Raw genomic sequence first — 27,751 nt, forward strand, 5'->3', positions numbered from 1 at the left:
AGTAACATCAGAGCAAGTGAGCGAGTAAGAAGCATTTTATATTCTGCGTAGCCATAAGGGAAAACGTATAGTGGAAGGTTTCTCGAAAGAAAAAGATTGTTCTTTTCTACGCCATCATTAAATTTTGGAACGACGAGAATTACTGGTGGATAAGTGTGAATTTCTGATATTTCAGTCGTTCATAGTGAATTTCAGATCGCACAGGTGAGCTATACCAAAATCGCTGCATGAGGCGATTGTTTATTGAGCTATTTTTATGTAACTTTTCAACCTCCCTGGCATATACAATGTTCGGGAGGTATGTACGAGAAGTGACATGAAGGACGATGACGAGCCACCGAGCAGGATTGCCAGTTCAATTTTGTTTTCAAGTTTACGCTTTTGGTTTTCGAGCAGTTTTTGGTTTGAGTCATAAACTTATCCAGCTGGGTTGGTATTGTGTCGCTTTGACATTTAAATTGGGAAGAAAACAAAATTTTTACACGGCGAATTGGGTCATTAAATGAAGAATAAAATTCATTTTTCCAAATATTACAATATATGTTCATCCTTTTAAATTTCAGAATTAGGTTTTACACCAACCGACATAACCCAACAAAATGAGTCGGATGAACTTCGTTTGACAATTCTCGGTGGTTTGTTTACATGGGAGTTACGTGAGTGCAAATGCAACAGATGAGCACCCGTTGCACTCGAACTCACGCAACTGACAAAGTAAACAAACCACCGAGAATTGTCAAACATGAACTTAATTCATCATGAGTTCATTCGTGTCGTCATCTTGTAGAACTCAATGATTTTTGATTGATTTTCTAAGAGAATGTAAACACGTCGTCGTTTGACACTATCGGTCTTCCTTGATAGTGAATTTAGCCACATGGGTTAGATTTTTTGACAGTTATCCCAGCAAAAGGATATGGATCAAGGTACTCGAATAGAAATGTACAGTAACAAAACCATGGTTCTCACTGTGACAGTACAGTAAATTCTAGTATCATGCTACAATAGAAAAACAAACTTTACCGTTTCTAAAGTAAATTCCAACGTAAAATAGACTTTTACAGTAAAAAAGGGTGTGGTTACGTATCTTAACATTAAAAAATCTTTTTCGTGCATTTTTTTTTCTCGAAAACCAAAATTGGTAATTGTCTAGTTTAGAGACTAGTGATGGAGGTTCAATTTTAATGCAGATTTTTGCCACAGACTAACAGACATAACACTCAAAAACAAAGCTTCGCCCGCTTTAACGGTCATTTTAAATATATTTGTAGTTGGGACTGTGGCCACATTTGAAATTATGGCGCCACTGACATATGAACAAGCATATGGGGGATAGACCACTAGTGAAAAATTGTTACGAAACCTAAGGGGTAACCCAGCAATAAATGAGTGTTTGGGACTGTGAATAAAAGCTGGAGCTAGTGTTCTGGGAAAATTGTCGGATCGATGTTTTTTGAGGGAATTCCCTCATAGTGTTATGTCTGTTAGTCTGTGTTTTTGCCACAACGGTGTATTTTAACCTAAATAAGCCGAAACCGAGAGCGGAAATGTAAAAATTTTAACCAAAGTTTGGTAAACTGAAGAAATAAGTTGTACTTAATAACACTCATAACAATGATAGTGCTTTAACAAGTGAACTGGGAGCCAGTGTGATGTGGCTTGGTCGCATATTCGAGGCCAAGGATCCAAAGCCGCTGAGGATCAGTTGGACGAGGCATTAACCCTTCGTTGGAATTGCAAGCGAACCTGTGATCCTCTCGTTTGCCCAGTTTACTCAAACAGGGGCTATAGCTAGTTCAAAGCCGACTATGCGACAGCAAAGTAGGACAGTGCACCAGAAAGCGATGTGGTGTAGCCACATTAATCGGTGTTCGGTTTTATTCAATTCGTTTATTTGATAAGACACGTTTGCGTTAGCTTAAAGGTGCCATTTTTTCATTGCTTTACATTTTAAATTTCTTAAAACTAGGGGGTTACACATTTCAATACTATTTTGTTTTTATATAATGGAACTAAAAAAACTTTACAGCTAACTTATTCATATACAAGAGGGGGTAATATAATATTCGTAAGATTAGGGGGACGGGTCATTTCGTGTGTTCTTTGTATAGTAATGCACTTTATAATTTTTAGAAGGGAGGTTGTTGGAGCAATTAATTATTAACTAAGCGAGAAATTTCACAAGCTTGTTAACTAGAAATAACTAGAGGGAATGGTTCAATTTTATTGAGATTAGGGGGGCTTAATTATGGCTATTTTTAAGTAGTGGTACTGTTGGGCATTTCTTAACGGGATTAAATATTGATCAACTAAAACCAGAAGATAGGGAGCACATAAGTTTTTAGAAGATATTCAACGGAAGAAGGGGGGGGGGGTGAAATCCTACATTGGTGTATCAGAGACAGGGGAGAGAGGGTGTACAAGGCTGAAAGGGGGGGGGGGGGTAGATATAAATTTTTAGTTTCCGGCATCGGGAATCAACGACAAGGATTACAGATTCGGACGGATGCATCATAGCTACGCCACATCGCTTTCTGGTACAATTTTATAACACATTTTTTGTTATTTTGCGTACAAAAAAGAGGAAAAAAGTTCGATTACGCATCTTTAACGTCAGCTGCATCGGAAAGAATTAAAACCAGCATATGGCTTAATGACCCAATTGGGAGGCAACCGAACCGCTTCTGGGCTCAAGGAAGTTTGTTTTTTGCTGACAGTTGTTATAAATACTGATACAAATATTTGAATCCATCTTGATGGCGATCTAATGCCGACAACAAATATGTCAAAACTTCAATAATTGTCTAGCTGTAGAACAGCTTTTTTTATATATAACTAAGTTTATTTAGGCCCAAATACGGTAGCTTAACGACGCCGATAATTCATTTTTTAAGGCACATCGCACGTGTTAGTAGGGGAAGAGAAAGCCGTATTTAGGCGCAGAACAGCTTTGTTGCAAAACAGTGCTCGAAAAAAACAGGGTGTAAAATGGAACAGCGTAGCGTTGCTAACAGACTATGACGGAACAAGCATCATGAACTCTTCTAATTTAGGATCTTGTTCACAGGATTTCCCGTCATTTCAACCCGTTCTGAATAAGAATGTCATGAAAATGGACCAAGCGAAAGAAAAAAATTACTGTGTTATCTTGTGGATCCTTGGCAACGTGCAAAACATTGACGGTCACACGGTGAATTTCAGAATTGTTAATATAGCAGACTTCTGTTAACCTGGGATAATGCAAGTCTGCTCGTAAATTCGAACCTGTGCGTGTGTAATCGGTAATTGCATAAGGATTCTGTTTGTTGCTGAGCTGATCTGGTTAAACACAAAAATTTTGCGAATGACCCTTGTTGTATCGCAACAAGAAGGACGTTTCCGATTCCTTAACCACTTTATTTATTCCGCAAATTACAGTAGTGGATGGTTAAAAAATACCTTTCGAAATAAATGAACTAAGCATTAGTGTTCATATTAATGTCTTTAGTTACTCACGTTTAGTATTCCCCTGTGCTAACTAGCTATTCGCTACGTTTCATGTGGAGGTACTGCAAAATTGTTTAGGTTAGGTTTATATCAATTTCAATCCTTGTTAATTATTACCTGTCACGGCTCAGCATTAGATTTAAATTATATAGATATAGTTCAAACTATCCTCACACTTCTATTAATTGTATATAGTTTTCTTCCTTTAGCATGTAAGTTCAAATTGTTCATCAAATCTTAGATTTAAGATATAGTATTATTTTTAGTAAGTATATAGTACCACCTTTTTTACCGGAAACTTTCTTCTGACATCTACTGATCGAGAGCTCAGGCCGCATAGATCTGACACCTACTGACCAAGAAATCGTGCTGCATGGGATCAGCAACAAGGTTGCCAAATAAACGGAGGCACGTCACGCAGGGGTGTGACATTCCCCCCCCAGTACGCCCTAGGAACTACTCAGGCGTACTCCAGCTGCAGCCGACGTCCAGTATAGCGATTTTGACCGCGGGCCTCTCCAACAGTCCTGTCGCCGTTTGTAAAGTTGCTCGACGGACTTGTCCATCCTTAGATGGTACCACCGCAACAACACGTCCCAATGGCCAGCAATTCCGCGGAAGGTTGTTGTCTACGATGAGTGCGACGTCACCGATCTCAATCGGTTTCGCAGGTTGAAACCATTTCGTCCGACGTGTGAGTGTTGGCATGTATTCGGAGACCCATCGTTTCCAGCATTGATCAGCGTACGCCTGGGACATCTTCCACGAGTTTCGTACGATCGCAGGTCTGTCATTGAACGCAATCGGGGGTTTACTACCGTTTGATGTCCCCAAAAGAAAGTGGTTAGGTGTAACGTTTCTTCGTTGATCGGTATGTGCGTTAGTGGTCTTGAGTTGATCATCATTTCGATTTCCATCAGCATACTCCTCAGAACTTCATCCGTTGGCAGCCGTTTAGGTTTCACTTGATCTAGGACTCTTTTGACCGACTGAATCAGTCGTTCCCAGCAACCTCCAAAGTGAGGCGAGGTGGGTGGATTAAATGTCCATTTTGTGTTAGGGCTGACGAACTCCTGCATCATTCTGTCCTGGTCGACTTCCGACAAGGCTTCACGTAACACGCGGCTTGCGCCGATGAAATTGGTGCCACGGTCGCTTACAATCTCTATTGGTGATCCACGTCTAGCAATAAAGTTACGTATGGCGATAATGCACGAATCAGTTGTAAGAGAGTGAGCAATTTCTAAATGTATGGCGCGAACAGTCAAGCAGGTGAAAAGAACTCCCCAGCGTTTTTCTACCCGTCGGCCCACGGTTACCTGCATTGGCCCGAAGTAGTCAACCCCTGTATAAGAAAATGGGCGACTAAACGCAGCGAGTCGTGCTACCGGAAGATCCCCCATGATCGGCGGCTGAGGCCGTGCACGAAGGATTTTGCAACGTTGACAATTGCGGCGAACCTGGTTGTAGACAGTGCGAAGCCGTGGTATGTAAAATTTTTGACGAATCTCGTTTAAAACTGTTTCATGGTTGATGTGCCGGTACTTCTCGTGGATGTCTGCAATCACTAGATTCGTTACGTGATGCCGTTTCGGGAGTAGGATCGGGCGTTTAACAGCATCCTCTACAAACTGACAATTGCTCAGTCGCCCTTGCATACGTAGCATCCCATTCTCATCTGCTACTGGACATAACTTGTATAGAGAGCTGCGTTTCGGTAATAGGCGTGGTCGTGTCTTAACTGTCACGTTATCTTCCCTGAGCAACTTAACTTCTTCCGGATAGCTCTGCTGCTGTGTTAGACAGTAAATCAATTCCTCAGCGGTCTGCAGCTCTTCAGGAGTGAGTGGTCCGGCTTCTATCGGTTCTCCGGCTATTTTCCTTCTTATATTTAATGGAAAACGTCGTGTGAAGGCTGTTATATGCACTACGCGCTTCCACTTGGAGTAGTCTTCGAAGCGAAATACTGGATCTGGAAGTGAATGATGTAGCACAGTGGCACGCAATTCTTCCGAGGTTGATCCAGGGTCTTTTCTATCCAATGGCCATTCACGCATCATGTTCCACAAAAATTCCGGGCCACGGAACCATCGACTTGATGGCAATAGATTGGGAAGTTTCTGCCATTTGGTGCCCTCATCAGCAACGTTCAATTTCGTCGAAAGCCAGTTCCACTCACTCAGGTCCGTCGTTTCGAGAATTTCTCCAACTCTGGATGCCACAAATTGACTATAGCGTCGATGATCCGATCTAAGCCAACACACGACGTCTCGCGAATCAGTCCAGAAATATCGCGCTGAAATGTTTAAGCGATGTGATTTCATGATGCTGTTTGCCAGGCGAGCCCCTACTACTGCTGCTTGCAACTCTAAACGTGGTATAGAGAGGTACCTCAAGGGAGCAACTCGCGTTTTTGATCCAACTAAGGCGCATTCGATGACACCGTTTTGCTCAAATCTAAGGTAAGCAACCGCGGCCACTCCGTTCTCGCTTGCATCCACGAATACATGTAACTGAATCACATTATTTCCTTCAACCGTCGTAAGATGGCGATAGCAGCGTGGAACTCTCACCGTTTCTACTTGGGGAAGAAGTCTTAACCATAATTGCCATTTCTCAGCCAATGCTGGCGATATTTCGTCATCCCAGTGCGATCCTGCGCGCCAAATTTCCTGAATTAATACTTTCAGAAACATTAGAAAGTTCGCAATTAAGCCCAGAGGATCGTATATGGTCATAAGCGTCTTTAGCACTTCCCGCTTCGTTGGGCATTTACGACCGGAAAGAATATCTTGGTCGTGATTTGGAGAAAGCTTGAAAGTAAATGTATCAGTCTCAGTGCACCACCACATCCCGAGGACCTTTTCCGTTGCCATTTCAGAAGAAAAATTCATATTTTTCTTCGCTAGCTGATGCCCATCCAGACCCTCTAAAACTCGCCTTGAGTTAGAAAGCCAGTTGCGAATTTCGAAGCCGGCCGCTGAATGAATGTAGCGAACCTCATTGGCTAGTCGCACTGCTTCCTGCTCGGACTCGACACTAGCTAGCATGTCATCGACATAGTGTTCCTTGATGATACATTCTACTGCTCGGGGCAACCTGTGCTGGAATCGGACCGCATTGGCGTTCTTCACAAACTGTGCGCAGCTAGGAGAGCATGTTGCTCCGAAAGTCATCACCCTTGTGACGTATACATCCGGTTCACGGCTGGAATCACCATCTCTCCACAAGAAACGTTGACTATTTTGATCATCTTCATTCATAAGCACCTGATGGAACATTTCGCGTATATCTCCGGTAATCGCAATTCGAAACTCCCGAAATCCATAGAGCACCGATGGCAGAGATGTTAGCTGATCCGGACCACTTAACAGGAGTGAGTTGAGCGATATTCCACCAACTGTAGCTGCTGCATCCCAAACGATCCGTAATTTCCCTGGTTTATTTCGATTAAATACAGGGAAAATCGGCAGGTACCACACCCGTGGATGTTTAGTTGAAGCTTCTCTCGGCGTTAACCTTCGTATGTATGCCTTCTGTTCATACTCGACTATCTTTGCGCGAAGAGTGTTAGCAAGTTCAGCATCACGACCCATTCTTCTCTCTAGACATATCAACCTCTTGAGAGCCATCCCCTTACTATCTGGCAGACGTAGAGTATCATATCGCCAGAGCAATGCACTTTCATAGTGCCCATCCTTCAGCAGAGTCCTGGAGGTAAGTAGCTGAAGAGCTCGTTCATCATCCTTCGAAAGCAATGGCTTTGATAGCGTCATTATCCCAAGACTCTCAATAGAAAAAAAACTCTTTCATTTCGGCGTTAAGACTGGCATCAGCCTCCTTGCTACATGGACATACGTGAACACTGTGGTATGCGGTATAGTTCGTATTTGATGTTCCGGATACACCAGCACATGGACCGTAAACCAGCCATCCTAAACGAGTCCTGGCTGCCACAGGTTGATCTTCGGCACCTTCTGTACACTGCAACGCCTGGCCTAGATAGCAGTTATCGATACCTATCAGAATCCTCGGAGATACCGAATTGTATGAATCTATCGGTAGATTCTTCAGGTGATTATAACGTGTTGCTAAATCTTCCGCTGAAACGGATTGGGGCGGAAGCGACAGATTCTCGACTGTGTGAACCTTCGGCAGCACATGAACCTTACTGCAATCATGCACGCCGGAAATTCTGACGGACAGCTTTACTGATTCCCCTTCGTTTCTCTGTTGTCCAGCAGTCCAGTTCAGACAAAGCGGATGAGGTGTTCCTTGAAGTCCCAACTCGTCCAACAGGCTATGTTCCATGAGTGTAGTGGATGAGCCATCGTCAAGAAATGCATATGTGGTTATTGATTTTTCTCGACCGTGAACAGTTACGGGAATATATCTGAAGAGAATTTTCCCTGATAGGGGAACGCGGGGCAAGTCCGACACCTTAAGCGCAATAATTTTTCTAAAATTCCACAAAGTTCCTAAAATTGTATATTCTGTGCATAATCCTTGTTTAGGTGGTTCTTAACAAAATATAATTTTTTCAGCGTTTCAAAAAATTTAATTCATTAAAAATTATTGGTTGCCAAAAAATGGAGAAAAATGTCATTTTAAAAACGCTGCAGGTAAGACCGACACCCCAAAGGGGCAAGAGCGACCCCCTTTTGAACTTTCTTTTTGTCCAATTTTTTTCATTAAAAATGTATTGTGTATGTGTGATAACGTGCAATTATGTGTATATGAGTATGTGTGATGCAAACGCATACTTTCTGTAGTTTCATCGCGTAGCAAGAGGAAGAGCATTCGAATGCGTGGTGTTATGAATAAATAATGTTTAACGCATGGTTTATATTATGGTACAGGTTTTCTCAAGTAATTCTTTCGAGCTTTATTGCCACTTGTATAGCCATTCTAACGAGGAAGAGCTATTCTGCAAGCAGATTATATACGCTGTTACTAGGACTCATTCACTTAGAAGTGACGCACGCTTCGTAGTAAGCTATCCGGTTCGTGTTGTGATTTTTCGAAACATTGTTGATCAACAATCCGACGGTCAATGAATTTTTTTCATCAATATCATTTCAAAATCTCATATTAGATTGTACTTTTAGTTTCTTTTTGTAATATTATTATGAATCACGTTCAATTAATTTTTAATTTTTTTGGTCAGCATGAGACAATACTGATAAATAAATGCAAAAAACATAGTTTCCGTGTATTTCAATTATTAACATGACGTAATTATAGTATAATTGAACACAACAAATATACCCAGTCGTTTGTATCGAATCAAAAACGAACCCAATTATCTAAACACCGTGTCGGTCTTACCCCACCCAAAAACTGTCGGTCTTACCCCAACAGCGCCCATTTTTGTTAAATGCTCAATTAACAGTATTGAAATACTCAAACTTATCTTCAATACATACAAATAACGATATGGAGAGTAGAATAGAATGTGTGACAAAAAAACTGTTCATTTTCAAAGCTCTTTGTGTTATTAAAACCTTAAAATGTATCAACTAAAAATAACATCCAAAAGCGCATCAACTTTGCTTTCGCTTGTTTTGTTTATTTTGTTGACGTTTAATGAACCCATATGGCATCTATATGTATCGAAATGCCAAAAATAATGGTACTAATAATATCCTGTCATTATTGTATGATTTAAAATTTGATATCTGGGAAAAGTCGTGGGGTGTCGGGCTTACCCAGGGTGTCGGGCTTCCCCCCAGTTCCCCTACGTTTAAATGAGCGTTGCAGCTTTGAGTAACGGTTTCTTGCATTGAATCTGCTTGATGAACTGTAGCTGATCTGTACCGGACATCGTTATGTAATAGAGGGCTGTGCATATAAGTACAGCCGTTTTTTCCGCAAGGTGTTTTAGTTAAACAAGCCCCAAAGTGTTTTCGAAGACACTTCCGACATAATTTATGGTCTTTAATAATAATCCACCGCGTTTCGATATCAAGTTCTTGGAATTTGTCACAGTTCTCCAAGGAATGACATACCACATTGCATGCTGGGCACGATCGTATCCACGACCTCTGTGGTGATTTCGAACGGGCAGCCTGAGATACAGTCGTTCCATGTTCATCCTCAGTATGCACGTTGATGAAATTATCATCTCTTCGTCCCCGCTTTGTGAAACCAATTGTAGGAATTGTTACCATACATGCTGCCTCAACTAATTTTCCTAGCCAGTCTCCAAGACTTGCTAAAGTAACTCGCGGTAATGTCTGTCGATGCATAGCCCAGTTCAGCTTAATCGTTGCCGGCAGTCGATCCACAAGTTCTTGAAGAAGTGCAACGTTGCACAGGTATTCGTCGAGCCCACATGCTTTAATAGTGGCACATACATTTTGCACGGCTACTCCGAAATCAATTATAGTGTTCAATTTTTCAGCCTTCGGTGCTGGCATCTCACGAATTTTGGTGACTAGCGAGTGTACAATAATATCAGGACGCCCAAATAATGTACGCAGGGTTGTTATTACACCAGCAGTATTAGAAGGATGTAGCAATCGGCATCGAACTGTTTCAAGGGCCTTCCCTTTAAGGCTACGCTGAAGACGAATCAAATTTTCCTCGTCAGTATATCCACACAGTCTCGTTGTACTTTCGTAACTCGCTATGAATAGCGGCCATTCTTCCGGGTCCCCAGTGAAGATAGGCAAGTCTCGCGCCACAGCCTGACGAGCAGCTAGCTGACTCCTACTTAACACGTGATTAAAATCATGCTCATCCGAATCGTCCGGCAACAAGAAATCTTCAGCCAGAGGATTTAGGTTGTCTACCACATCTGTGCTGACTCGACTGCGACTTCGCTCTAGAAGAGCAGTGCGCTCTTTCATATGTTTTATCTCTAGGGCTTGCATTTCAATCAACAACTTCTGATCTTCATCGATTTGTTTATCGGGAGTGTTGTAAACATTGTTCACTCCTGCGCGGTTAATCACCGTCGAACTGGCTTTTGGATAAGCTCCAGTCGGATTACTATCGAGCCTTTTGTCCAACTGCTTCTGCGATTGTTGATCCTTCGTAAACATGGCTAACTCAAGCTGCTGTTTGAGTGCTTCTTGAAACTGTTTCTCTTTCTCTTTCAACAGTTGATCAAATATCACTTGCTGTTCATCAAATCTCTTCTGGAGCGCTTCAAACTGCACACGAAGTTGATTCGCTAGTGGTTTTTGATTTAGCTGTGGACCTGGACCTTTTCCTCCAGTGAGTGGTGTGGAAAATCCGACTGCACCTGAAGCCTTCAACGCGACACACTTCGCACAGCTCCAATCACGGTCCTGGATACTTTCATTAACACCAACGCATTCGAAATGAGACCATTGCCCACAGTCATCACAAGCCACCATTCGGCTATTATCCGGAGATTGACAAATCGCACAACTTATTTCAACCGGTGTTTCCACTGGGGGAACGGCTTTATTTATACCGCTCTTCTGTGACATTTTTGTACAAATTCACCTCCTGACCACGTAAACGTATTTTTTAATTTGTTGTATCGCAACAAGAAGGACGTTTCCGATTCCTTAACCACTTTATTTATTCCGCAAATTACAGTAGTGGATGGTTAAAAAATACCTTTCGAAATAAATGAACTAAGCATTAGTGTTCATATTAATGTCTTTAGTTACTCACGTTTAGTATTCCCCTGTGCTAACTAGCTATTCGCTACGTTTCATGTGGAGGTACTGCAAAATTGTTTAGGTTAGGTTTATATCAATTTCAATCCTTGTTAATTATTACCTGTCACGGCTCAGCATTAGATTTAAATTATATAGATATAGTTCAAACTATCCTCACACTTCTATTAATTGTATATAGTTTTCTTCCTTTAGCATGTAAGTTCAAATTGTTCATCAAATCTTAGATTTAAGATATAGTATTATTTTTAGTAAGTATATAGTACCACCTTTTTTACCGGAAACTTTCTTCTGACATCTACTGATCGAGAGCTCAGGCCGCATAGATCTGACACCTACTGACCAAGAAATCGTGCTGCATGGGATCAGCAACAAGGTTGCCAAATAAACGGAGGCACGTCACGCAGGGGTGTGACAGCCCTAACTTTTCTCCTTTTTGACAAACTTTTCAATTTACGATCTTTAACAGAAAAATTATTTTTTGTTAGTGTAATGAGCTGTAAAATTTACCAGCCTAAATGTAGTGTTTTTTGATTCATTCGGTTATTTTCAAATGCCAAAAAAGTACTTATACAACAGCAGTTTATATTTTTGACACTTCACACGCTTCGTACCAGGTGATATGCGGTTTTGAACATACCAAAATAACAGTTCATAACATAAGTAGTCGAGAAAACGACTGTTATGTATGTCACGTCATTGTATGTTGCACCCGAATAGAAATGTACAATAACAAAACCACGATTTTCACTGTGACAGTACAGTGATTTTACAACAATTTACAGTAAATTATAGTATTATGCTACAATACAAAAACAATAAACTTCAACGTTTTTACAGTAAATTACAGTGTAAAATCGACTTTTACACTAAAAAAAGGGAGGTGGTTATGTATCTTAACATCGAAAAAATCAATTTTTCTCCCTACATTTTTTTCTCGAAAACAGTAAAATTTAATGTGAATTTACTGTATCAGTTTTTAGCTAAACAGTAAAATTTATTGTTACATGAAATTTTATTGTAAATCTACTGCGAGAACTCTGCGTCGAACAATGTTGAAACAGTAATAATTATAATGTTTATTGTTTTATGATTGTTGGTAGGGTAAATGCTGTTGTAAAATTCTATTCGAGCACTGTTAGGAGCAGATCATTCTAGGAAGATATAATGTTAAATAGCATCAAATTTGAAGAAATGCATTTCTTTCCCACTTTTGCATTTCATCGCAGGGAAGTCGTTCGACAAGTCTTCTACTAGTCTGCTCCGTTTAACATTTCGTTGGATGTAGTTTCTTGTACAGTTTTCACGTCTTACATGCAATGCAAAATACATTCGAAATTTCTATTTTGATGAAAAGAAATGCATTTAACCCTAGAGGCAGATCGCTCTAGGAATGTATAACAAATTTGAGTCAAATTAGAAAAAATGCAATTAATTTCCATTTTTGCATTAACTTTGCACTCCCTCGCAGCAAAGTTTGTTTAACAAACATTCTGTGCTGATTCACTTTTTTCGACGATTTGTTGAATGTAGGGCTGCGAAAACCATCTCAAAATTATCGTAGTAACGTATTAAAGTTGTGAGACAGCATTCAGGAAATTTAAAAAAAATAGTTTGCGCCTTTAAGGGTTAATTCCATATCAACATTTGAATAGGGCTAATAAGATTTGTAAACAAACTTTTGTTTTGCTGATTTCTCCTAATTTGTTATCATTTCAACACAGAAAACATTTGAAATTGATGTATTTTTCATGAAATTCAACTCGGTAGCGGAATAATGAGCAAAATAAGTTTGTTTACAAAAGTCTCATTAGCCCTTTTGAAGAATTACTATTGAATTTTATTAATTTTTAATCTGTGATCTGTCCCAAAGAGAATAGTGAAAGAGACGCAGAGTGAAAATCAGTCAAAACGGCAACACTCCCTTTACGATGATTTCAACACTAGAATTTGGCAACCGTTTCCAAAGGCAGCACTTTAAATGACTCCTATTATATTTTGAAAACAAATCTTTTGTCGATCGTTGGATTTGTTTATCAAACGATGTGCATTTCGAAAAAAAGAGATGAAATAATTCTAAAACTTGTTTTTACTCATACATAGACTCTAGAATGCACCTTACAATCACGATTGCACTAAATTCTGACGAAAATTCAAATTTTTTTTTGATAGATTTACAATACTTATCTCCTCCAACTCAGGCATGAGTAATGTTTATTTACATTGCACGATTGGTCTGCTCAATAAGGTATTTTTGGCTTCACACTATTCGTCTCTTTTCCTATTCTCTTTGATCTGTCCCTTTGCATTGACTGCTTTTTTCGGATCCTTATTTTTTTGTTCAGTGTGTGATCCCTGCTCGAATACAGCGATAAAATTGCGAGAAGATCTGGCAACACTGTCATACGGGTTGGCTGAGTTGAAAAAGGCAAGAGCAAAACGAGTGGACGGAATTTCTTTTCATTTTTATCGTCAGTTTTTAGTGTATTTTTTAGCGAAAAAACTTTAGAAGATTGTAACTCGTGATGTGTGTAATGCAAATAGTGTATTTTACTAACTAGAATTGTTTTTACTGTAGATCCAGCGATAAATCCAATTGATTCGGTGCGTTTTTGCAAAAGATAGTCGAAGGAGGAAGAAGAAGCGATCGCAGAGGAGAAAATTTTTCTGCAGCAGCTGCACGCACACAAGCAGCCAAACGGTCAGCGCGTTATTACACCATACAACGAAATATCACCGTGTGTGGATCTTATTTTGGATAGTGTTGAACGGCAAACGTGTTGTGTTTTGCGGGAGAGTAGTAATATCGTCGCGTTGTCAACGATTAATCCGGGAGGTCACGTTGTGAAGCTCGGACTAGTTTAATACAACAATGCACATCAACAATCCGGATGCGCTAAAAGCTTGGCTAACCGAGGTTCTGGAACCACTATGTGATGCAGATCCGGCAGCCCTTGCTCGATACGTGCTGGCTTTACTGAAGAAGGACAAACCCGAAAAGGATTTGAGGGATTGCATGAAAGAGCAGTTGGATGTTTTCCTGGGCCAAGAAACGGACCCTTTTCTGGAGCAGTTGTTTCGATCAATCAAAGGCGAAGAATACATTAAAATTGCTCAGGCGAAGGAGGCGGCCGCAGCAGCGGCAGCTATCGTTCTACAACAATCAGTGGCCCCAGCTGAAACCATACAAGATACGGTCACGGAAGATTCGAAGATACGCATCAAAAGAGAATTCACTCCTCCCCTACACGAGAATCACATCAGTAGCAGCAGCAGCAACAACAACAGCAGTAAGCCTTCCAAAGATTTGCCAGTCGGAAATGTACCTTCTGTGGAGAAAATAGCTGGCAGTGTACCCCAAGATTCAAACAGCGAACTATTGAGCAGTGCCAGCAGCGGAGCTCTGTCAATATCTGCCACAAACAACGTAGTTTCACCACCAAACACCGCTAGCAGCGGCAAGACTCCGGTGAAAGGTTCAAACAAGGAAGAACATGTGAGTATTTTAGTTTTACATAAATATCGATTCCACAGCATGTTTAATTGCCAAACAACGAAACACCCTTGTAACACTAATCTTTGGTAAATGCATTTTGTTCGATGTTTTTTGTCTAGAATATTTGGTGAATTTTCATGCCGTTTTAGCTTGACTCCGAAGTCAATCGTTCCGAATCGTGGCTTTAACCCTTTCATGCTCAACTTTTTTCTAGTTCATGCAGGGTTTCAAAACTATTTTTCCTTGAAACCGGTGGGGTCAAGAAACACGAAAAGCCTTTTTTCATAAAAATGGGTGCTTCCCTCGCAGTGCTATAAGCTGCTCATTTTTTACTTTTCAATGCTCAATACAATTCACCTAGAATATTTACAATAGTCCACTTTTGTGGACAACGTAGCTAAAGACAGTCTAAATTGATAATTTTAATTAGTTCTAAGTAATATTGAAACATCGAAGATATATGGAAAATTCATTTTCCGCCCCTGGCAGCACTGCTCTATCGGAATCCAATCAGACTAATTGCAATAACTTCAGTTCCAGAGCTGATCCTTGTAACTTTTAATACTCAAATGAGAGGCAATAGACACATTTATTAGCCTTACTTGTTTTTGCGAACAAATCTTGTCTCAATCATAAGTTATAGCTGTTCAAAAATGTTGTCCACAAACAACACGGGGGTGAATGGGTTAAAAAATGAGATATTTTTAAAATGGTTCTAAATGGCCTAGTTTACAATTAATGGAAAAAATCGGGGAAAGCTTTAAAGTAATTTAAACTGAAAACAGTATGTTGTTCATACTAACCTTACTGATAGTGGTAAACCGACGCCGAAATAAGTATGGTTCTAACCCCAACCGTTTTGACATTTTGACAGCAGTTAGGGCTAGAACCTGACTTAGTTTCGCTTCAAACAAAAACGACATTTTCACTATTTAAAACGGATTAAATTTGAACAAAATGCATTGAGAAGACGTAAGGTTAAAATGATATGAAGAATGTGCTTGCTGACTTATAGCGTTTTTGGTTTCCCAGATGCTAGCTACATCGTGCCAAAAAGATATAGACTGATTAGACCCAAGTTTAAATGAGTGTAACCCCTACTTGTAATTCATGCAGCGGGCTAGGTCTTAAAGAAGCGACGTCATCTTAGCAAAAAAGAACATGCCACTGGCTGCATTGTATGTTGCTTCATTCTTTACCACACTTTCCCTCATATCACCTTGAACAGCTAAACATAAGTCCTATAGAAACGTGCCAATTAAGTCGATCCTTATTCTTTTCTTTCGCAGGGCAAAGAAAGTCGCAACCGGGGTCGCCGGATATCAAATCGATCTCGTTCCCGGTCCCGGTCCCGATCTCGGTCGTTCGAAAGATCACGCGAGTCTAGGCGCTCGCGTTCAAGAGACCGTGTGCCGGCGCGGGAATCCAACCGGGAGAAAATAAATCGTCAGTATCGCAACAAATCGCCAGTAGGGCGCGGTGATTCGTTCCGACGCTACGAACGGAAAAACCATGCCTACGAAAGTCGTCGAGTTGGGAACAGTGGTGGTGGTGGCACTGGAAACGGTAATATTAATAGTGGTGGTACCGGCAGTGGCGGTGTTCGTATTGTCAATCGAAGCCAATCTGGCAGCAGGTCTCCATCACCTGTTGTGGATCGCAGAAAGATAGCACGTTCCGAATCCCCAGCTACAGCAACCGCTTCAGTCGTCACTCCAGCATCCGCAATGGATCATGCTCCGGCGGTTGATGCAACCTTGTTAGCAGCGAAACGGCAGCGCTGTCGGGATTTTGACGAAAAGGGATACTGCATGCGAGGTGAAACATGCCCCTGGGATCATGGGGTAGACCCGGTTGTGCTGGAAGACATTAATAATTCAGCGCTAATTACGATTCAGTCAGCTGCTCAAATGCGAACGGGACCAATTCATCCAGAGTACAGCCCAGACGCGCCAGAATTGTGGAATAGACCACCGGCTTTTCAACCTGGACGTCCGTCAATTGCCCAGAGGCTTGGAAACATTGCTGGAGTTGGCGTGGGTGGATTCGGACCTCGAGGTGCGTTAAGCGGAAACTTCAGAGGAGGAGCACCCGGTTTCCCGGCCGGTTTTCCAGGAAATCCAATTGGAGCTACCCCATTGCAGAGAGAGCTTATCTCGGTGCCCGTCGTGGATGCCAATAAAGGAGGTGATGTATCCGCACAGCAACCGAAGCGAAGGTTCGAACCTGAAGACGCAGTAGCTATCGCAGATGGACATATGAAGCGTAAGCTCCCGTTGAATAATCGCTTAGGTCCGAGAGTCACTGCACATCCACTCGGCACTGGTGGCACTGCCAATCCCCAGCAAAACTGTTCGCTCGAACTGAGGAAAATTCCGAGGGGTTTGAACGCAATAGCTCATTTAAACAACCATTTTTCAAAATTTGGGAAAATTGTCAACATTCAGATCAGCTACGATGGTGATCCGGAAGCGGCAATCGTTACGTTTTCGACTCATGCTGAAGCGAATGTTGCCTATCGCAGCACTGAGGCAGTTTTGAATAACCGTTTTATCAAAGTATTTTGGCACAGTCCCACGATTACCAGTGAACAGCCATCGATTACAGCGGCCGCCAAGACAGAGCACTCACTGCGCAGATCATATCCAAACCAGTACAGCATTAACAACCTAAACAACAACAACAATGTAGCGACAGTAGCAACCACTCTGTCAACTGCGACGACCATTTCTACTAAGGAAGTTGTGGCAAGTAGTGCCAGCGCTGGTACCGAAGGAGATTCAGCTGCTACTATTACTCCGGCGATAGTAACAAATGCATTCACCAACACCGCTACAAAGTTGGTCAACACGGTTACTACTCCACTCGTTTCCACCAATCAGCTGCGGATAAAGAATAATTCAGCCAAGATCAACCGAGCTACCAATGAACTGATGAAGAAAAAGCAAGAATTATCCCAGAGCTTACAAAAACGGAAAAACGATCTTATGCAGGGTTATTTGAAAGAAGTGCGCACGCTGGTCGTAATGGTTGAGAAATTTGAGGCTAATGATCCGACTCGTGCAAAATTGCTGGCGTCAATAAAAGAACTCGAAACGAAAATTGACACGTTGAAAAAAGAGATCGCTAGTGAGCAAAGTCAAATTGTGGCACAGCTGCTCCCGAAACGTAAAACCAAGGAGCAACAGAAAAAGGACATGCTGGATGCCGAGTTGGATATGATTGCTCAGGAGCAGCGAACCAATCGTGCTCCTGGTTCGGCTCCAACGCCAGTGAGCAATGTTCCGACACCTAACATCATCAAGCCACAACTATACAGTTCGCAGGGTGTTCGCTCGATTCGACCCATCAACCGATTGGCCCCAATTGGCTCGACTAGTGTTGATCGGCGTCCAACAACAATTAGCATATCTGGCTTTGCGGAAGAGGATGCCGACGCTCTGTTAGGACATTTTAAACATTTCGGGGAAATAACTAAACATCAGCTGGATAAAACGGTGCCGTCACTTTCGATCAGTTACTCAATTCGCCAGAATGCGGAAAAAGCACTGGTCCTTGGGAAAGTCTTCCGTGATATCACTCTGCAGATCGGATGGGCTGTCGTAAACAATGCGAAACCCACATCAAATCCCGGTGTTGGCAATGCTGAATGCAAAGAAAATACTCCAACCGGAGCTGTAGTTGTTGATGATGACAAATTGACGAACGCAAATAGTTGCGAGAAATTATTGGACAACAGTGCAGTTTGTGGTAACGTCGGTATTGATGGTGACGTGGGGATCGGTACTGGAGCCGACCCGATCTCGGCTGCTTCAATGGATACTCTGACGGAGAGTGGTTCATTAGAGGAAACGTCCGAGGTACGACTGGTCGAAGAGGAGGAAGAAGAAGAGGATATGGAATCGGAGGACCGTTCTTGGCGCCGTTGATAATCTCCGTTGGAAGAAAAGGAATGAGCAGCCACGGAGCGAATGAGTAGAACAGCAGCGCCATCACTCGTCGAAGAGCAGAGCAGTTTTCTGAATTGAGTTTTTCATTGTAATTGCGTTTTAAGTGGATTTTTTTTTCAAATGTAGTACGTAAGATTTGTCCACTCTACGCTCTGTTTTTGTTATCTAACTTTTTAGTCGACAGTTTTGTAACGTTTGGGTTTGTTAAAGCAGTTGGAAGCAGCATCCCAAAGTAACAGATGGAACTTTCAATTTCCTTAAAAATACCGGTTCAGCGCCAACGAACAGGATGTTTTGTCAATATATTAATAATAAGGCTAGATTTTATTGGTTGAAAAGAAGATAACATTGACTGATCTGAGTCGCTTAGATGTCAAAATTGGCACTGATATATAAATTCGTTTTTGGTATATAACTGGGCGAAAAGTTTCATTAGTAAACAAAATCTAGCTGCTTTTACACAACAAAAAGAAAAACAAAACGATGATAGTTTTAATGAGTAAAGTCTAGTAATTAAAATATTAATAATTATTAATTATGAGTAAATTCAAATCTATATACATATAGATATAAAAGCTAGTGTTGGTGAAAAACAACTAATAAACCCTAAGTGTACATACAGTGATTTGTAATCTAAATATGCGCGAAAATGTTAAAGTAACTATACAATATATTCAAACCAACCACACAAAAGAAGAATGAATTTGGAAGCAGAGGGATATCATCGCATCGAGCTGCCGACGACCGGAACTTCTTGCTGCTGCAACAGCTGCCTGGAAGTTCGTTTTTTTGCTTTTTTTCTTTTCTTATTTCTTACAGGAAATAGCAGTTCATCACCACTTCAAGAGCGACTCTGCGTAACATCTATGGAGATTCGACAATAAGAAAGTCAAAATATCTGTTAGCAATAATGGTTGTATTGTAAGAAATTCAAATGACAAAAAAACAAAACCAAAAAAGTCAAAAAATAGATGCCGAAAAAATATTTAAAAAAAGAAAAAAAGCAAAAAAAGTAATGATTCAAAAACGGCACACTGCAACAAGAAGTTTCGTGAGTGACGAACGGAAAAAATAAAGCTTGATTTCAAGAAACAAAAGATTACAAAAACTCGTAACTAGAGTTGAAGATAGCTATAACATAAAAATGTGTTTTATTTTCCGCCTCATTCGTTCGCTATAATCCTTTTTCTTAACCATCATCCAGTAGAAATTCGTTCAATCCAAAAAAAACCGTTTTTGGTCGCAGAGGTGTAGTTGAATCAAAAGTTCAAATATTCATTGTTTTGAAATTTCTCTGGTGCCCTATTCTCACCCATCGCCTCTCTCACAGTCAAGTCTATAGTGACTAGAAGGAAATTTCCTTCTACATGCACAGAAATAAGGCATATTAAAATCAAATATTATGCGACTGATTCTAATTCAAAGATTTTGTTGAAACAAAATTCTTTTTTTTTTAAATACCAGACATTGTTGGTACAAAAATATTTGCATTAGTGACAAAATAAACTGCATTTCGATTCTAAAATCCCTGCAAAAAACAAGGAATATTCGTATCAAATATATTGAAACCTTGATTCAAATTCAAGCATTCAGTTGAACTAAAAAATTGGTTGGTTAGCATTATTTTAAGCAAAAATACTGCTGTTAGATTTTGAAATATTGCTTGAAAAATGGTTAGACTGTGTTTGGTTTGATCTCCGCCATTTTGTTGCATCACACAAATAAAAAAAATGGACGCATCGGAGGTCGAGAGTAAAGAATTGGAGTTCAAGACGCTAGTTTTAGACGATTTTGGGCGATATAAAAATGTAAATACAATTTGATTTGTTCAATGCGATCGTGAGTGCTTTCATAGGCGAGAAATAAAGTAATACCTATGAACCTAATATTCTTAATTTTCCAGAAACAATACACTGCCGAAATTTTAAAATTTATCGAGCGTGAGGAAGTAGAGGAGCTAAACAGCATTTTTTTTAGCATAAAGGTTGGAAAAGTTGTCATTCAGAATCACGCAAATTTTAGAATATAGTTTCAAAACCGAAGATCTACGGCCCTATTCTGCGCGGCGTGTGACGTGAGACGACTAATCTCACCTCACTTTACGTGACTTCTCACCCTATTCTGAGAGTCGACTCGGGTGAGGTGAGATTCCCCATTGCGGTTAAATGGGCGTCTCACGTCACCCGAAGTGACTCTTCAGAATTGGGTGAGAAAAGTCACTTAGAGTGAGGTGAGATTAGTCGTCTCACGTCACACGCCGCGCAGAATAGGGCCGAGAGCCCTACTTTTGTCATCAACGAAGCATCGTCCTCTAATGCTCCCAAAGAATTCTTTGATGGCGTACTAGTGCTTGTTAGGAAAAAGAAGGGCGATAACAGCGTCAAAGCTTTCAGATCGATTTCACTGCTGAATGTGGACTACAAAATATTCGCTAGAAAAATTAAAAACAAAATTAATCCCTTGCTCCCTTTGGTGCTATCAAAACATCAAAAATGCTCCAATGCAAAGCATAACATATTTGAAGCCACTGCTCGAATACTTGACCGTTGTTGTGAACTGAAAGCGAGACGTGGGAATGCACTGCTGGTTGCTTTTGATTTCGACCATGCTTTTGATAGGGTAGAGTACAACTTCCTGGCAAGCACAATGGCAAAAATGAATTTTAATCCTGATCTGGTTAACCTTCTAATGTACTGTACAAACAACAGTTTTACAAGGGCGCTTATCAATGGCAAACTGGGAAATAAAATAAAAATAGAGAGATCGGTACGACAAGGGGATCCACAATCAATGCTTTTGTTTGTAATCTATTTGCAACCACTGCTTGATAAACTGCACAGAGAATTTCCACATGCTATTATGAACGCCTACGCTGATGATATTTCTATGTTTCTCGGCAGACTATCAGGTGTGAGCTGTTCTAAACACCTTTGAAGCATTCGGAGTTGTTTCTGGGGCAAGAATAAACACCCAGAAAACTGAAGCCATAAGAATCGGGTTGATAAACTTGACACCACAAAATGAGTGGTTGCAGATACAAAACACAGTGACAATCCTCGGAATACATTTTGCTGAAGACTTCTCCGACACAGTTGACCACAATTGGGCTGCGGTTTTACGAGGGTTCCAAACGTGTATGTGGATGAACAACGTCCGAAATCTGAATCTCGTACAAAAAGTCATTTTGAAAAATACCTACATAACATCAAAGCTATGGTACACAGCATCTGTAATTCCACTTCCAAACAAGCATAGTGGAAAGTTTATCTCGAGAATTGGATCATTTATATGGTATGGGAAAAGATGGACTACGATAGCTTTCGAAACACTGATACTTCCTAAGGACAGAGGAGGGTTAAATTTACATTCACCACCGATCAAGGCCAAGGCTTTGTTGACAAATCGAATGATACAAATCACTTCAGATCTCCCTTTTCTTTGGAGTTTCTTGGAACACAACGCCATTCCCCCAAATCTACTGGCCATACCCCGGAAATACGAACACATTCGAACAATGGTGAAAGAATTTGCTTTTCTAACTGATGAAATCGCAAGAACGCCTAGCTCCAGTAGAATACATTGCAGCTTCCTAAAACAACTGAAGGAGCCGAAAATAGTGAGGGAGAACCCACTACGCGACTGGAAGAAAGTATTTAAACACATCCACTCCAAGCTGCTAAAATCGGATCAACGATCTGCGTGGTATTCAGTTGTTCATCGCAAGCTAATTACCAACGAGCTACTCTACAAAATGAATAGACGAGCCGACGCCGACTGCAATATTTGTCCTGATCAAATGGATAGCATCGACCATCACCTTCTTCAATGTAGCGAAAACCATCTGGGTATACCAACGGAACGTCTTTGTAGCGATTGATCGACGGCTAATGCAACTACAACCTGAGGATTGGATCTACCCAGTTCTCCAACCCCAATCCAGACGGACACGCCAGCTGATACTGATGGAGTTCTCCCAGATGTTAAAAAACAGTAGGATATAAATTTTATTTACACTGTAACTAAATAAGTAATAATAAGAGACTGGACAATAATTTTTTACAAAAAAAATCTAAAATAATTGCAATTAGGCCCTGATTCACTAAGAAGAGATCTCTTTTATCAAATCCTCAATTTCCGTCGGAACTCGTATATCAGACGCTCAAGGAGTTCTACTGGATCGAATATCAACTGTCTGAAGCGAAAAAGACATTATTTATCACATTAAAAGCTGATGATGTGATCCATCATCAAGAATACGTCAGACAACCTTCATTGACCCTCACCCTCGACACCAGTGTGGCCTTACCAAGCCGTAACGCGGGTGGCGGCGTGAAAACTGCCGAATAGGGGTAGAGAACAGCTTGAAGCAACTAGAGGTGTGCGTCACGCGCCGCGCCGACGATTGCATGTTAAAATAATAAGCACATCGGCGTGACGCCAGCGCGCCGCCGATTTTTATTTGAAATCGGCGGCGCGGCGCACACCTCTAAAAGCAACATCTGTTGTTGCTCCAAATGAATGCGATATCCAAGACTGATTTGGATAGTTCCATCGAGCCTAGTTTGCATACCTTACATAACTAGACTCACTGTTCTCCATTCACCCACTCCACTAGTTGTTCAGGCGTTGTAAAAAAACAGATTCAAGTTTTATTTGTAAAATAAGGGTTATGTTAAAATATACGTCACTTTATTTAAAAAAGAACAGTTATATAATAAATTCAGATCAAATTAGTGGCTTGCAGAGCGTAATGCACATCATCAGAGCTTATGTTAAGTAAAATTTTCTGATATATATCATTGCGCGAGTTTTCGCAGATCAGCAACCGGGATGTTCCTAGTCGACTGCAGATGGTTATCGCTCGCCCAGGATTAGGAACTGTTATGCCGGCAAATGCTGTCAGTGCTTCGAACTGTGAGTAAACGCCGAGGAAACTACACTCTTCTATTCCAGTGCGAGCAACCTGAAAATAAGATTGTAGATTTCACCTTCGTTAAATTAGCTGAACTAGAATCTCTCAGCGGAATTCCGCAATGAGTAGTTAAAGTGTGTGAGACTTGCAAGGTTTTTCAGGGTCCATCGAGCAATGTTATCTCACAATTGTAGAATAATAATTGTTTAGAAATCGCAATCGTTGGAAATATGCTACAATGCTACTCACCTCAGCCGTCACGGCTTGCAGAAACAGTTGCTCCATTCGGGAACAGCTCTTGATAGTCTGTACTTTTGCGCTAGCAATCATCTCCCCAAGCGCCTGTTGAACGTGCCCCATCGAGACGGTTACCAAATCACCGCACCTCTTAGATTGCTCATCCGCAAGCTCCGTTGCTCTGCGACATATGTCCAGGGCACGGCGTGCATCACCAGAGACAGCAGCTACTTTCCGTGCCACCAGTTGTACCGCATCGGCATCGAAAGCCGACGTTCCGATGAGACGTGCCATAACTATTTCTTGTAACTGTCGGAAGTTGTACGGTTGGAAAGTAAGACGCGTGAGACCTAATCGTGATGATATTTTTCCCATCAGCAGCCGCTCGGGTAAGTCCATAGTGTTTGCAATGGTTATTACTATCAGTTGAGCGGTGGCAGCAGTAGGCCAATTCAACAGGTTATAAACAACATCCTGCCGCCTGTTACACAGTATGTCCAACTCGTCAACCAGAAGAACCGTTGTCACACGACGGGGCGCTTTTGTTGTAAACCGTTTATCTAGTAAGTTGTAGGCTTGTTCCCAGGCTAAGGTTTTTCCCGTAAGCTGGCGGTAGATGTGAACGTAAGCCTGGCGTGGTTCTGTCAAACGCATCCCGTTAATTTCTACAAATTCAAATTTCGGGATTTCTTCTTCTTTAGCTGAGGCTTGAAGGGCACGTACGACAGCACTAGTAGTAGCTGTTTTCCCGGTCCCCGGTACCCCCGAAACATACATGCAGCCACCAGAGCTGTCGACAATTTTACTTTCCAAGAAGTTATAAATTTCTTCATACTCTTTCTCTCGACAAGGAAGACTTTTCGGTACTGCCGACACGTGCAGACGTTCGCGAGCGATCGCCAATTGATCGTCCATCGAGGCTGTCACAGGAATATCGCGTTGATGAATGTTTGGAGTTATTGCACCCGACCGGATAAGCTTAAGTTTCGTAGAGCTTTTCGGAGTTGATTTGTATGTATCCTTTGACGGTCGTCCCTTCGAAAGAGGGGTTTTCGGTTCATCTATTTTTGTTTCCGATCTTTTAGGACTTGCATCAATCCTTTTGGAAATACGTCTCCCGTCTGAGAATTCTTCTATAATATTCGATAGTTGAATGTTGCGCTTCGGAGTATCAAGCGATTCCATTGCCTTAGATGAAGGCGTTTTAAGAATACTTCTGCGTCTAGGTTTTGCTGTTGGTGTTTTTGGCGTTTGGTCATCTATTAAAACTGTTTTCCTGTTTTTCCTGGGTGAGACTTCATTATCCATTGGAATGGTCTCTTCATACGTCGATCGTTTCCTAGTAGATCTTCGAGTAGGAGTGTCTATTGCTCCTTTTTGCCGCTCAGACAACCGCAACTTGATCTTCATTTCTGTCGATTTCTTTTCGTCATCCTTCACAATTGAATAATTCAAACTTTCTGTATCCGAAGACATCGGCGAGTCACAATGAAAACTAGCATTCAAATTCTTTCTAAATGAACCAGTCTTACGCTTGGCGTTGTTGAATCTGGCAATTTTGGATGGCGATACTTTTTCATCATCACTAATTTCAACCCCGCATATTCTTTCCGTAAGCTCGACAAGATTTTTCTTATAACTATTATCCACACTATTCACTGTTTTGACAACCCAATTTTCCTGGTTTAGTGCGGCTTGAATATCAGTGTCACCCAAATGGTTCATATCGACGAATTCAATCGATTTTGTTCGAGTCAATCTCAGCTTCGGCGTTTTTGGAGTGTCCATAGAATTGTTCTTCATGCTAGTTCGATGCGTTCTATCAGCCAACGACTTCCGCGTACCCGGAGTTTTTTGGTCTTCGATAGAATTAATGGGAACTAAACGCATTTTTTTGTAACCTGGTACTTGTACAAGTTTGTACCGTACAATAAACAAAGGAAGTTTTCCTGGAACTCGATCAATAGCATCAGAAGCAACTATTGACGGATCCACTGCTTTAACCCTACACAACCCAAAAATTGTTTCGATCGAAATGTCCGGATTGAAGCGACAATCCTCAACGATCTCATGATCAAAATCAAACGTATAATTCTCGTCATTGATATTTTTTGTTGGTAATGCAGCCGGACGGGAGTACCATTGCACGATAGCTCTACAATTATCAACTTTTGGATCGTCTGTCATTGTTTCGTACATATGCTCAATTCGGGCTACGTCGCAGCCGGCTAAGGAATCCGGTTCGGCACTATCCATGTTAGAGACAAGTATATAGTTACCGACTTCGAGTGTCATTGATCCATAAATACATTTCCTACAAATATGAACATTGTATTACTACCAATAATGTTTTTGTTGTTGCTACCGTACTATAGATATCGACGTACTTATAAAATATCGCGGTTTTGGTTTTAAATGTGCGTTCGATCCGAGGTTCATACTGCTTCCCGATCCAGCTAATTGCACATCTGCTATCGTTATTGTTAATGTTGTACTTCATTCCTTTGAATTATTTCCAATAGTGTCTTCAAATGAAAATTATTTTATAAAGAAATTTATGCGATTCCGCACTCAAAGCCTGCGACAGATTTATTTGAACTAAACAAAAATAAGTTTAATAATTTCACGAACGAAAATACGCGCCTTTTGTGTTTTACCGAATGTCACAGTATTATTTGCACTTTAAAAATTTTTGATCGATTTTTGGGTAAAAATTGGGCTTTCGGTCAAATCGAGTAAATCGACCCCGTAAAGTGCAGTCGAAAATGAGTCGGAATTCTGGCTGTTTCCCGGTCAAATGGATTCCAGCTCAAAAGCATCAACCGATTCTGAAACCGCCCAGTTAAACTCATTCCGGGACCGGTTAGGATTTCTGAATGGAGTCATTATGGATTCCAAATCAAATGCAACAACCGATTCCGACTCAATCGGTTTCAGAACCGGTTGTTGCATTTGATTTGGAATCCATACTGACTCCATTCAGGATTCCGAATGCAATTTCGAATGGTTTGACCGGGCGATTGAGTCGGAATCGGTTGTTGCATTTGAGTTGGAAACCATACTGACTCCATCCCAGATAAACTCATTCCGGAACCGGTTCGGATTTATGGATGGAGTCATTATGATTTCCAACTCAAATGCAACAACCGATTCGGAATCAATCGGTTGTTGCATTTGAGCTGGAATCCATACTGGTTCCATTCAGCATTCCGAATCAAATTCCGAATGATTTAACCGGGATTCAGCTGGAATGCTATCTGGAACCAGCCGGAATTCCGGCACATTTCCATTTAACTTTACTGGGAATAGCTGATTAAGTACGATTCACACCCACACGATCCAGTCAACAAAAAAGGCGGACGAACGTGGTCAGGCGATTTAAACACTGACGTTTGACTCAACTCACCTGTGCTAATTGACCCTACACACCACCGTAAAACTACCTAATATTGAGTACTTTTGACTCAATCTCGTGGTATCGTGCAGGAAGGTAAAATTAGGTAAACCGTGTTGAAGGTAGTTTCCATTTAACCACGGCAAAAATCATACCTCAATCTTGAGCTTAATTTACTTAAATTTAAGTTGAATTTACCTAATTTTGAGTATACCCCAAACAACTCAAAAGTACCTTACTGCACGGAAGACCTCGACTAAGTCGATTCTCTCGTTTTGTTTTTGACAAACTAATACTCAGTCACCGTGGCAAGCAGAAAGATAGCAAAATTGAGCAAAGTGAAATTGATGCTGGCAGAGTTTTTGCGAGCATTTTGCGCGATTTGTGCGAGAATTCTGGTAAAGAATTCGCTCAAATGCAACAACCGTTTCTGACAGAAGCGGTTAAAACAACCGATGCTGCTCACTTTTAGCCAGATTCCAGCCAGGAATGTACGGCCAAGATCTCTGTACGCTTCCTGCCACATCTTTGTCAGATGTTTTGCTCGATTCGTGCTAAATTCTACCAGGTAGGAATTGCCAGGATCTTTGCACGATTTATTTCCTAGTTATGCGAGGGTTT

The 27,751-nt window shown here is 41.1% G+C and overlaps 3 protein-coding genes across 5 annotated transcripts; 1 reads left to right on the forward strand and 2 right to left on the reverse strand.

Moving 5' to 3' along the window:
- The first annotated feature begins 11 nt into the window (after positions 1 to 11).
- Positions 12 to 19,732, forward strand: LOC131682058 (zinc finger protein swm). Of its 2 annotated transcripts, none has more exons than XM_058963233.1 (3): positions 12 to 204; positions 13,720 to 14,637; positions 15,927 to 19,732. In XM_058963233.1, exons 2-3 carry the CDS (start codon positions 14,014 to 14,016, stop codon positions 18,564 to 18,566), a joined length of 3,264 nt encoding a protein of 1,087 aa, XP_058819216.1. In that variant the 5' UTR covers positions 12 to 204; positions 13,720 to 14,013; the 3' UTR covers positions 18,567 to 19,732. The 2 variants fall into 2 exon arrangements, with proteins under 2 accessions (XP_058819216.1, XP_058819217.1); XM_058963234.1 differs by lacking the exon at positions 12 to 204 and adding an exon at positions 13,533 to 13,656.
- Positions 4,116 to 7,262, reverse strand: LOC131679881 (uncharacterized). The gene has a single exon (XM_058960632.1). It carries the CDS (start codon positions 7,260 to 7,262, stop codon positions 4,116 to 4,118), a length of 3,147 nt encoding a protein of 1,048 aa, XP_058816615.1.
- Positions 19,733 to 23,254: 3,522 nt separating the features above from the next.
- On the reverse strand, positions 23,255 to 26,410 carry LOC131682061 (origin recognition complex subunit 1). 2 transcript variants are annotated; one of them, XM_058963236.1, is made up of 3 exons: positions 26,124 to 26,410; positions 23,749 to 26,050; positions 23,255 to 23,550 (listed from the first exon to the last, which is right to left on the reverse strand). In XM_058963236.1, exons 1-3 carry the CDS (start codon positions 26,234 to 26,236, stop codon positions 23,308 to 23,310), a joined length of 2,658 nt encoding a protein of 885 aa, XP_058819219.1. In that variant the 5' UTR covers positions 26,237 to 26,410; the 3' UTR covers positions 23,255 to 23,307. The 2 variants fall into 2 exon arrangements, with proteins under 2 accessions (XP_058819219.1, XP_058819220.1); XM_058963237.1 differs by having other exon boundaries at positions 26,107 to 26,229.
- Positions 26,411 to 27,751: the final 1,341 nt, after the last annotated feature.

Source organism: Topomyia yanbarensis, chromosome 2, assembly GCF_030247195.1.
Source record: "Topomyia yanbarensis strain Yona2022 chromosome 2, ASM3024719v1, whole genome shotgun sequence".
Classification (NCBI taxonomy): domain Eukaryota; kingdom Metazoa; phylum Arthropoda; class Insecta; order Diptera; family Culicidae; genus Topomyia; species Topomyia yanbarensis.

Bases quoted from the DNA above. Each gene is read 5' to 3' on its own strand.
- LOC131682058 (XM_058963233.1), top strand. From the start codon at position 14,014: ATGCACATCAACAATCCGGATGCGCTAAAAGCTTGGCTAACCGAGGTT. The intron at 14,638-15,926 runs GTGAGTATTTTA...TTTCTTTCGCAG, and splicing joins GTTCAAACAAGGAAGAACAT to GGCAAAGAAAGTCGCAACCG.
- LOC131679881 (XM_058960632.1), bottom strand. From the start codon at position 7,262: ATGACGCTATCAAAGCCATTGCTTTCGAAGGATGATGAACGAGCTCTT.
- LOC131682061 (XM_058963236.1), bottom strand. From the start codon at position 26,236: ATGAAGTACAACATTAACAATAACGATAGCAGATGTGCAATTAGCTGG. The intron at 26,051-26,123 runs GTACGTCGATAT...TCATATTTGTAG, and splicing joins AAAACCGCGATATTTTATAA to GAAATGTATTTATGGATCAA. The intron at 23,551-23,748 runs GTGAGTAGCATT...TCTTATTTTCAG, and splicing joins TGCAAGCCGTGACGGCTGAG to GTTGCTCGCACTGGAATAGA.